Source organism: Sphaeramia orbicularis, chromosome 7 (genome assembly GCF_902148855.1).
Source record: "Sphaeramia orbicularis chromosome 7, fSphaOr1.1, whole genome shotgun sequence".
NCBI lineage: Eukaryota > Metazoa > Chordata > Actinopteri > Kurtiformes > Apogonidae > Sphaeramia > Sphaeramia orbicularis.
In genome coordinates this window covers 48,483,973-48,496,530 of record NC_043963.1, presented here as the reverse complement: position 1 = coordinate 48,496,530, position 12,558 = coordinate 48,483,973, and the positions used below count along the sequence as shown (strand labels likewise).

General features: G+C 37.7%; 1 protein-coding gene across 1 annotated transcript in view; it reads left to right on the top strand.

Annotated features, from left to right (window-relative positions):
* Window positions 1-12,558, top strand: part of ctnnbl1 (catenin, beta like 1) — a 111,837-nt gene that overhangs the window by 31,945 nt on the left and 67,334 nt on the right. Inside the window, exons 9-10 of the mRNA XM_030139487.1 lie at window positions 2,361-2,419; window positions 2,618-2,766. Of these exons, the coding sequence (XP_029995347.1) occupies window positions 2,361-2,419; window positions 2,618-2,766 (208 nt within the window). The remainder of the gene's footprint in view (window positions 1-2,360; window positions 2,420-2,617; window positions 2,767-12,558) is intronic.

Sequence of the window (12,558 nt, the reverse complement as noted above, 5' to 3'; positions counted from 1 at the left end):
AGGGGGGCCTGGAGATTTTTCGTCCTCCTAAAGGGGGCCCGACAGAAAAGGACTGAGAACCACTGACTTAAACAAACACTCACTTGGACTCTACGTTTATTCAGCCAGAGGTCAAAATGGCTGTGATCTCCCAAAATACATTTTTGACCATAGTATCAAATATCAAAGAATCTAACAGGATGATAATATAATGTTGTGACATTTTATATTCTGTAGAGAAGAGTATTATAATAGCAATATGGAGTAACAATACCCTGTAAATTTAAAATACACTGTTGCCCATAAAGTTGGGATAAAATATTTTCCCCCTTCTCATGAAATTAATATGACAAAGGGATTTATTATTGATAGATAAAGTGCAACTGGGACTCGGTATGTAGCCATTCCACTTGGTCAAAGGTGATTACTGATGTGTATGGGATTAAAAACAGAAATGTGTATGAAAACAACATTATTACAAATATTACAACTTTAAGTGTTCAACCCCAAATAAAAAGCAGTTGAGACAGTATATTATAGAAAGTAGTGATATTACTACTAATTACTTACAAATTTGCATTGTTTTTCTTTGTTAACACAGAACAATAATACCAACAACATATTACCTGTTTTTTTCTTTAGTCTGGGGACCTTCAAACAGTTTATAAAATGTCTTATTTATTCTGATTAATGAATAATCTGTCTATCATCATATATGTCAATTTAGTGAAAAGTAAATATAAAAATAGTAGGAATGCACTGATATATATTGTGGACGTTGTTATCTCTCAATATTTACTACAATATCGATGTTACATTATAGGTGTTTTCATACATTTGTATGTTTGAAACCATGTTCACTCAAAAATAATGCGATGAATGGCTGAAAAACATTACAGTATTAACTCATCTTTTATTTATAATGAATATTTCTTTGTTAGGGAGGGCTAAATAGCAAAAACAAAATAAAGAAACGGAAAGGCACACCTATATCAGCATCAGCTGATGGCCAAACTCATGTTTAGTATCATTGTCAATATTGGCCAAGAATTTTGTGATCAGTGCATCCCTAAAAAAGATGACCTGACAGTTTGATGCCATTGTGGGAAACTGAAGACAAAATAACATGGTTACAGGAGCTGCCATATTGCTTCTGCATTGTATCTTGTATCTCTGCACTTGAAATTAAAGTTCTCAGTCACTTATGCAACCCATTCATTTTCTTCAGCCTGTGAACAGAGTCTAGAGGAGATGCAGAGGGCTAGTTTCCTCTCAGACCACTTGAATTACAATATGCCAGATGATAGAAAATTATTGCAAACTGAAGCTTTCATATCTTTTGTTAAATTCCTTCGAAGTAATCACCACACATATTACAAGTCTCAGCAGACGTGGATGTAAACTTACACTTGACTGGTTCATAGAGACACAACCACGGGGCAGTAATTCTAGTTTCCTTCTCCTCTCATCTTGTCTCTTTCCCCCTGTTTGCTGCCACAGTAAATCCTGTTAAGGTGCACATAGCCACAGGACTATCAGGTCCTTGAACAGGTTCACATTAATGGTACAAACCATATTGATATTCAGTAGGCGTTGTGCCTCATTTTACACCGACTCTCCCACTCCTTAGCGGTACTGCTTCCATTCATCCTCACACTTCTGCCCTTCAACTCTGTTACTAAATGCACATTTAAAACCAAGGAAACATCATATTATGTTATAATGATGTTTTGAGGCAAGAATACAGCAAATGCTATTAGAAACACGACATTTAGTAACAATCATGTCTCCCTGCTGCCAATTTGACTTTGTCTTTTAAAGAAAGCAATGCGTTCAGGTGTCCTAATTGAGCCCAAGTGAAGGTGTGCTGTTGGTAATGGAGAGAGAGGAGTATAAAATGCTGTATTAAAAAATACCAACTAAGTGTTGTGCAGAGAAAAGGCTCAGTGTGATCAAAGAAAGGTTTGGTAACCATGCCAATGCCGCCTCTCCCTATCTTTCGGGGCCACTAAAACACAGGATTGCCTTGTATAACCCTAAAAAACATTTTCTCTCCTCAGGTCTAGATGGAATAAGTTGTAAAAATATGTATTTTCGCAGTGCCCTCATTTTCTGCCTCTCTGGAGATCTGTCATGCGTGCTGTGTTCGTCACTGTTAAAACTCCTCATGTGCGTTTCGTGCCTTTGTGTTTTTCTTTCTTTGCTTCCTTCGTTTATCCACTGACTTTTCTTTTCTCATGCTGTTTTTCCATGGCCCACCTTTTCTCTCCCTAAATGTCTGTTTTTCTGGCAACCGTCTCAATCCAATCTCCCTATTGTCCTATTATTTTGTTTTTATCTCAGTCTTCCTCTGTTTTTATTTCTCTTCCCCTCCTTCACAGATACTAGAGAACTACTGGGAGAGATGGACGGCATTGATGTGTTACTGCAGCAACTATCTGTAAGTTGTCTGGTGATTTAGATTTTCTTTGTCTATTTTTAGTTAGCTCTACCGTTGTTTTTCTTCTTCAGCTGCTAACATTTGTACCTGCTGTTTGTCTGTTCCACTGCAAGAAAATAACTGTTCTTAATTTTAAAAGTGTACATTGCGTCAGTAATTGTATGATACACACCCAGTATTCAACTGTCCTGCTCTCAGGTGTTTAAGCGTCACAACCCGTCCACGGCTGAGGAGCAGGAGATGATGGAGAACCTCTTCGACGCTCTTTGTTCCTGCCTCATGCTGCCCGCCAACCGGGACCGCTTCCTAAGAGGGGAGGGGCTTCAGCTGATGAATCTCATGCTAAGGTGCGCAACATTTGTCCAAAGGGCAAATGGCACGGCGTGGGTGGGTCAACAAAACTTAGGCCCAGAGTCAGTGTTTGTAATTCACTTTGTGACTCAGCAGCTGAGGAGTTGATCATATCTATGAGCCAATTTTTTTTTTTAATTATTTTTTAATCAATCAATCTATTGATTTTTTTTGTTGATTTGATTAAATATTTGAGTAGGCGAAAAAAATGTAAAACGTTGAAAAAGACCTGACTGAAAATGACAAACAACTTGCCCTTTATTCCAGAACCAGCTGAAACAACAACCACAGACAGTATAAAAGTAAAAGGATATAAAAAAAATATCTACATAGAAATAACAACAGCAATAATAACAACAGTAGAAAAGCATATATAAAAGTATCTATAGATATAAACAAGAAACAGATCCTCGTGTCATGTGCATCACAATAAGCATCCGTGTGAAACACAACAGTGGAACCAATGTTTAGCGGCAGCTAAATTAAGGAAGCAAAGCTTTAATTCAGGAAAATTCTAATCGAATAATTTTTTTAAGTGATTCAAGTCAGTTAATTGCTACAGCTCAAGTATTGGTTATTCCATTACAATGGCACTTTCACTGGATTGGATTTATTTGGCAGCAAGTGAACATTTAGTTGTCAAAGCTGATGTGTTGAAAGCAGCAAAATGAGAAAAGTAAGGAACTGAGTGTGTTTGCCAAGAGCCATATTAACACCATAGTAACCATGACAACTGGGTCAGCGCATCTCCAACTGCAAGTCTTGTTGTCTTCTTGGTCTGCAGTGGTTAGTACCAACCAAAAGTGAACTAAGGATGGACATCCCAATCTCAGGCCAATTGATCATCTACCTCCAGGATTTCAGGGATCTGCTGCTCATGTCTTGGTGCCAGATTGGTATCAAAGTTGCTCAGATCCCTAGTCTTGCACATTTTGCTGTTTCAAACACATTGTCTTCAAGGGCTATGTTCACTTGTTGCCTGATATATCGATCCACTGACAGGCCCCATTGTAATGAGCAAATAATTAAAATTGATACCATTTTGCCTGTCAGTGGACAGAATGTTAAGGCTCATTGGTTTATTATGTATGCATAATTAAAAACATTGCAGTAAAAAAATAATCCCAACAATACTTAAAATGCAACAATGCAGGAATGGTTTGACCACATTTGCAAAACTTTGCCCCGGCTGACATGGTTTTGCTGGTCAGAGGTGTAGGTCATGTACCCTCTGGTCTGTCCATTCTAATGAGTGGGAAACGTTAGGAACAACTTGAGGGAATTTCATCAAATTAGGCTCAAATGCTGGCTAGTAGGAGAGGTTTTGGTGGCCAAAAAGTCCAAGGTCAGGCTCACTTTTGATCTCTTATGAATCCAAAATCTCTGAAAGACCTTGGGCTAATTTCTTCAAATTTGGTGCAAACATTCACTTGGATGTGCTGTAACACATTTTGGCCATGCCAGCTAAAGATGATGCAAGGATAGTGGACACAGCTTATTAAACTTGTGGTTCTTTTTACAATCAAAATTCTACTGTAACAGCTAATGTATACAAACGCTGGAAAATAGAAAAAAATACATTTCCCCACTTTTCAGTTTAAATTTATAAATCTACAGAGTATATTAGAAAGTGAACAAGTGTACATGAATTCCCTGTCGGTGCCCAGGTGGAAATCATCTAAAATGACTCCCTGTAGGGTTCAGACTTTAGAAACTGCCATATGTTTGTATGCCAGACTTCAAAACTGATGGGCAGAAGCAACACATAAGACACATTTTACTGAGGAGTACTGGTTAAAGGCTGTGATTCCAGGAATATTGCAACTACAGAAACAAACTGACAGAAAATATGAACCCATTTTAACCTGTGTATACACATTGCGCAGTGGTGGAAAAAGCTGAACCTGCGTCTCTGTTGTTTATAGATTTTTTTTAGTATATGAAGAAAAAATATTACATATCCTAAAATCACCACAGATTTTTTTTCCTCCTCACATTTTCCGAATTTATTAGTAAAATATTTTGTGTGCTGAATTGGAAGCTTTGACAAGATACGGTGTTGGCAGTATAATGATCATTTCTATAGACTGTAAAGGAGGCTTCACACTGCTGAAAATATTACAAAGGCTGTTTCAATAATGACCAATGACAGTAATCAAACAACATCAAAATCTAAGCTAATTTATCATAAAGAAAAAGTCCATTAAGGTGAGAATGTTTCTCACAGTTGCGTCATTTCAGTGTAAGTGCTCTGTGGGCTACATAAACATTGAACATGCTCCAAAGTACTGAAATACTCAAGAGGTGGTTCAACGTATGGTGTAAAAATTCATTTTCATAACATGAAATCCACGTAATCACTTTGACATTGTGGACTGTTGGTTCTGCAAACACAGCTTTAAGCCACATGCATTATGCATGAAGTGTGTTCAGACTGTAGTGTTGACCTGCTACAACATACCAGGATGTGGCAGTAAATGTTAACTCCAGTTGTAACTTTACAAAAATAGTAGGAAAATAGGATAGTGTGTTCTTGACAGTGAAAATGTGGGCGTTTATAGCATGAGGAGGCTGTGCACAGAGCAGCACATGTGTCTACTCCATCAGCTGCCAGTGAAATCAGTCAACAGCAAGATGTGACCTTAAAGAGTCAAAAAGACACATTGCACACAGTCATGAACCCTTCACTGCTAATACTCACATCACTAGACTCATAGATTTAAGACAGGGATCAATATCTTATTATTAGGGTCTGAAAAAAGAAAAACTTCTAGTGAATCATTCATCTGGGAAATAAAGAATATATGAGGTAAAAGAGCACAACATTTTACTCTAGAAGTCTATTGTGCATTAGTTTTGTTTAAAACAGGAGGAACAAGCACTTATTAAAATGATAGCGTAATATAGAAATAACAGGCTTTTGCACTGAATAACAGACCAAAGCTTTTGCAGTTCCATTTGTATAATCTAACCGACTATTTTATTCAGTGGAAGTGTTGAAACACATTAATACATTCACATTATTCTGATATGATTCTTTTTTGTCAAGTCATCGACTTGTTTTGTAAATCACAGGTTTTAAAGTAGGATGTTTGATCAGACATCATCTTCCTGTTGACATTTATGTCAAAACAACCAGTGCTCCGGACTTCATTCCATAGTTAATGTGACACGTGTGCAGCCATTTCCATTTGGACATTTTTCATTGTCCATTGACAAAATAAAGCACACTTTAATACAGTAATATTAATTTTCTGGTATTCACAATGTGTCCAGAAAACCTATTTTCACAAAGATGAAGATGAACAGGCTGTTACAGTTGAAAATCTGTGTAGTGAAGATCACTCATCAGTAGTTATTATGATTTGATTATTAGGCAATTGTGTTAAAAACAAAATTATAATTTTTAAAAACAAAATAATTCCTCATTTCAAGATCCAACAGAAATTTTGTGTCCCTGCTGGATCAAAATGTTCCAAAACACACAGCTGAACTGCCTTAACATTAATATTTGTGCTGATTCTGCTGGAGGAAATGTTGTAATGTCAGTTGCAGCCAAAGGTAATGTTAGCTCTGTGGTAACACACATCACCAACAAAATCAAGTGTTAATGTAGGCAAACAAACATGACTGATATAGTCTTCTGCTTTCAAAAAGATGTCTTTGCTCAAGAAAATGTGTGAGAGTTCTTAGAGTCTGTCCAGTTTATTCAGTTTTAAGCTTTCTCTGCTTATGTTCAGTTTTCTCCTTTGCATTTCGAATGGCTTTAGTGTCATTGTTCCTTCATAAACTCCCCTCTCATGTTTTCATTTTGACATCATGTGTGTGATCAGGATTTAGAGAATTACACAAGACTCAATCATTCTCAAAATTACCTCAGCCAGAAATTGATCATGGTCATGAACTGAAGAGACCAGCACTCAATTTCTGTTATATTCAGGGAAATGAAGTACAGGGTGTCCCATAAGTCTCCATACATAGGAAAAATAAACGTTTCTTGACATAAACCATTTTTATTTATATAATATGCTCTATATGACTGCCATTTTGTCGGGAACACATTTCAATGCGTGTCCTCCACTGCTGAAGAACTATAAAGAAGAAATATAAAGAAATACATGTTAGAACCATATGTATTATGTCTCCTATGTATGGAGACTTATGGGACACCCTGTAGTGTATTATTGCATGTTTATATTTATTTATCTTGCCAAATGGGAGCCCATTACAAACAGGTCTGTAACCTGTTCATGTTCATAAATGATTCAGTTAACATCATCTGCATCAAGTTCTTTAACTCTCGCTGATGCTGTATCTTCTCATTTCTTAAACATTCAGTAGTTTGATAGAGAGCATAAAGACCAGACGGTGTTTTATTGGGTCATGTGGTCTGATGAGTCCAGACTGTCCCTGTTCCAGAGTCATAGGCCCATCAGGGTGAGAAGAGAGGCAGATGAAGTGATTACCCATCACACCCACCACAGCCTAGTGCCTACAGTACAAGCCTGTGAGGGCAGTGTTATGATCTGGGGTTGGTTCAGCTGGTCAGGTCTGAGTTCAGTAACGTTACATGTCCATAAAACGAGGACAGAATATACTGAACAACCAGGTCTAAACATCAGTGGATTCGTCTTCCCTGGTGACACAGACATTATATATTCCAAGATGATATGTCAGGATTTGTCAGGGCCAAATTGTTAAAGGTGCCCTGCCACACAAAACCCTTTTTACTTGTATTTTCTGAAATATGGTATGTCCGTAGGTAGTTTTGTAGTGTTATGTAGTGAATTTGACAATGAACCGCTACCTCCTCTGACTGCTATTGCCACTGAAAAGAAATGAGCAGAGAAATCAGGTCAATTAGAAAAGCTGGTCAGTGTGACTTGTTGATGCCTGAGCTCATTACTATTCATGAGCTCGCCCGGGTTAGACCACGCCCACAGAATTTGTCTAACTCAGTGACAGTTTTCATATATGGCAAGCTGGAGCGCCGTAAAGGGGGGGTAACCATGACAAATTTATGGGGCCCAGCATTCCCTGGGGACCCGTAGAGCAGTGGAGGGGGCCCAGTGGATACAGGTGAGGAGTTGTGAAAATTCCTTGTAAGGTCCACCGTCGAGAGAGGCATAGAACCCGGGAGTCAGACATTCAAAGCTTGTTAAGTTTCACTTTCAGTTTCCGCCAGTTCCTCCACTTGTTGCACAGGGTAAAGGATGCTGAAAAGCCAGGCTCTCATTGGCTAGCTGTTAGCCAATCAGAGTCAAGCAGATTAGCATGTTGAATATTCATGAGCACTGGCTCAAATTGAGCTAAATCTTCCAGCAGGCTTTCTATAGGATGTTAGAAGGGCTTGAAACTTGGTAACCAAGGCATGTTTTCCACAAAAAATGTTCCAGTGTCCATGGTAGAACTTCAGACATTACCACAAAAGTAATGAAATACGTTTGGCAGGGCACCTTTAAAGAGTGGTTCAGGAGTACATTATTTACACATGGATTGTCCACCACAGAGTCTTTGGGATGTGATGGAGAAGACTTAACATAAGCACCGGATGGCATAAAAGAAACCATAGCAAATGCATCCCATAATCAGAGCTAATGGTGGTCAGTCAAAACACTGTATGTGTGACCATTATATGTTTGGCCAGGAAATGTATGTACACTGGACCTGGTGGTAATAATCTGCGTTGCTGTGTTCCACACTAGCAGTAATGAGCCAGTTCAGTTTGGCAGAGGAACATGGGTAATTGGACTTCCACACAAATACACCACTGACCCAGGAGCTCTGTATATACCACAGTCACTTCAGGTCATGTTTTCGATCACCATGTAACAGTTTTGCTGAAACTGCCTTTCACTGCTGTGGATGACATTGATATTGTCTTGGTAGTACTCAGTAACAAGTAACCAGTCCAGACCCTTTGGTTTGTCTTGGTGATAGAGTATTGTAGATAGTGGATCCACTAATGTAAGAGGGTTGGTTTATAAAAAAAAAAAAAAAAAAAAAAAAAAGTCATTTGGAACAAAGGATTTTATTAGCCAAATGCCTTTCAGCAGAAATTAAATTCCATTAAAACATTTTATCCCTCACAAAATTTGTTAACTGGTGTGCAGATACTCATAAGAACCAATTAAATCAATGTTTCAAACATTTCGGTGTGAATTTTTGGCACAAAAATCTGTTTGTTGTGGAACAGCTTTTGATCTGTTAGTCAATGTAGTTGTTTTTCGAAAAATAGTGCTATACAGCAGGCCAAAACCTGCTTGTTGACGCCATTTATGACAAGTAATTGAACAACCATCTATGAAAATGTTCAAATATTATGGGATGCAGATTTTTAGATTGGTCCTTTGTGCACCAGGAAAATCAAAATGGAAATAAATACTACAAGTAAAGCACAGATACATGAAAACTTCACCTATTAATAAAGCCATTTGGTCTTATTTGTGCTGTTACTAGCTGCCTCTGGCAAATACAGAATAGAAAGAGTGGAGGGATGTAAATCAATATGGAAACTGTTGAAGTAATGTCGTTCCTCAGCACAGTAAAACATAGTTATAGCACCACCGTACCCATACTACTGCAGTGAAAACACCCTTAGAGTTATGACTGTCTGCGGTGACTTGTGATCAAAATGGTGAATGTGTTGGTCCTCTAAGTCTGAGATCAGCTCTTTGTCATGCTTTCCAACTATGAGAAAGCATGACTAAGATAACAGAATACAAAAAGCATCTCAGACACAGTTATTGGTTTTCCATCAAAAACTCCATTTCAGTTCCTACCCCATCTTCTGCTTTGTGCTACATACTGATTTTATACTCGGTGCATTGTTGAATTCCTGCCAGAGAGTAATGTTTGTCAGACCAGACTCATTTAAAAGCTTTAGACATGCAGCTTTCATTTCTTCGTAATGGGATGTTACCATTTCTCCCATGACGCCGCTGTATTCAGTGGTCAGAGTTAAGGCTCCACAGACAGCTGGTAAAGGTTAATAAACATTCAGAACCATCAGTCTCTGACCCATTAAAAGACAAAAGCTACAACAGCTGTCATGTTGGAACCTGTCAGACATGTTTGAGGTGGCGACGGTTAAGTTGACAATTTGAGGACGCTGAAGTAAGTCGGCTGTCTGCCCACTCAACCACCGGGTTTCCCTTCACAATGTACACTGTGTGTAGCTCCCCTGGCCCCTCCAGCCGTCCATCATATATAATGTGTCTGTCTGGAGAAGCAGACTCAACTGGCTGAAATATGTGTCCCTCCTCTGAGATAAACACTGTCATCTGTCATTGGTGGGAATGGAGGAAGTGACATGGTGACAGACAGCTACATTTCCTGAGTGGAGGCATGGAGAGGTGAGGGGTGGAGGGTGAAGGCAGAGCAGAGTGGGAAGCGTTTGGTTCTCTCTTATTGCGCCAGTGCTTTAATGAAGGAAAACAGATCAATATCTTGTGTGCAATTTGTCTGTTTGCAGAACACACATTTGAGTTTTATCTGGATGTTTATTTTTCTGACATATTTCCAGCAGTCAAATCGGACAGAAACAAGTTTTTGATTTTCTTAATTAACCCTCAGCGACAGCCACAGGTGACCAAAACCATCTACTGATCTAAAATGTTTAGTACCTGCTGATCCACTAATCCTATCAATCCATGTAAATAATTGTTGTAATTGTTGCAGTTTTTTGTCTTTTCATGGTCATCAGATATGACCCATTTGGACGTTCAGAGGCTCCATAGTGAATGTGGAAACACCGCCATCTTCTACAACATTGATTTACCAGTAAAACCCATGGAGTTGGATCAATGACAGTAGTTGGATACACTGGGTTTATGTTCAGTTAATGATATCTTTGCTGATAAAGTCACTTTTTCTTCAGTTTTCTCTGTTTCTGATATAATAACCTGCAAGTTTTATCTGAGCTTTAATGAACATCTGCATTATCAGTAAATTAAATATAGGAAAATACATGATTTTTGCTGCAAAAATGCCAAATAAAGAAGATAATATTGCAATAAATGTGATAAATCACTAAAGGAATGTTAAATATGGAGAAAAATCCATTTGGGAACTGCCACAAAAGTAGCACTGGGTCTTTGTGGGTTAAAACTGTCAGTGTTTTGGTCATATTTTTTTCCCTTTGTCAGCAATAGCCAATACCAGAGGCATTATGTTGTTGGTTTTTTGTCTTCACCTATGTCCTCACTGGTTCCTGTTTATGCGAAATCCTAGGAACATCTCAATGGATGTAAATGCATCAAAGTTGGCACAAATGGTGAAAATGGTGATCAAAAGGTGAAGGTCATTGTGGCCTCACAGAATATAGTTTTGGCCAAAACTCAAGAATTCACTACACTCATCAACAAACAGTGATCTTAGCAAAGAAAATAACATCCCATAATAACATTTTACCTTTATAAGCCTCTCAATCAAATTCACCAATGTAGAAGAAATGCTTTGATTTCAGCGTCAGACCCAATTCTTTTCATTTAGAGCTGAGTCCAGTTGGGAAAACAACAAGCTTATGTCACTTTTGTCACTTTCTGTGACTCTTAAAGTTATTTCTTAACAGTTCTCATCCTATCCTGCCACATTCTGACTCTTTGGTCAAAGGCTGAGTTGTGTTCGTTTTCCTCACCAGCGGAGAATGGCGACTGACAGAATGGCTCACTACTCCCTCTAGTGGTCTCATAAATCCATCAGCCTTTTAGTCAGTTCACTTCTCTACTTTGGCATAATTTCAGGGCTGTTTATTCCAAACAGTTTAACAATACTTTTGGGTCTTTTTTAATATTTGAAAGTAGAAATACTACATATAGTCCCTCTACTGTTCCACTACAGGCTATAATTGTTGATAGAAATTTAAAGAATCATCTTGGTGAAAGGTGAATGGCTTGATCTGTCACTTAAAACGTGGTTTAAAAAAATTTAAGTAATAGTTCTAAGGAGCCCCATTCATTGATATGGTGGTTTGCTTATGGCCCATCTTTTATCCCAAGCAGTTTGGATGCTAAGTTTAAAACACGGCACAAAATATATTTACATAGAACATAGCATGTCTAGCCAAGATGTCTTTTTTTTTTTTTTGTTGTTTTTTTGTTGTTTTAGATTCTTACAGTTGAGACATTATATTGAGAAATGATTTAGTAAAAAGGATCTTTAAAATACTACAGCTGGTCTATTTTTTTTTACATTGGCATACAATGGGGATTCAGGTAGCGAAATCATTTCTAAATTATAAATGAACCTTCAAGAACTGAGTGGATGAACAGAGATATATGTACAGGAGAAGTGGGAGAGTGAGGGAAATTTTTAATTATCGGAGGAATGGGAATATTAAAAGAAATTGATCAGTTTATTTTCATGAAGAAAGTTCAACTGGACAAATATGTTTTCTGAGATTGACCCAGAATTCATCTTTATTGGAAGACAGTTAGGGAGAGAATGGAGACTGTTAACATTGATTGATTCAGTTTTATTAGTTACTGTAATAGCTCCAGGGCTGTTACAAAATGGATGTTTAGAATAATGTTGATTGTGGGCAAGAAAAGGTATTTTAAAAGAAGGATTAGCTCAAGGACCTCCTACAATAACAAAGTGGTTTAATGTGATGCATGACATTTTTGTAATGAAAGAATGGACCTTTTATTAAAGACTTAAATTACATATCTTTAGAAATTTTTGAAAGGGTTGATTAACTTCAGCTTTGGCTACAAGTGGTCTTTAAATGACTTTCAAAGCTTCTGTTTATGGAGTAAGTCTTTGACTAAAGATGAACTGAAATTACG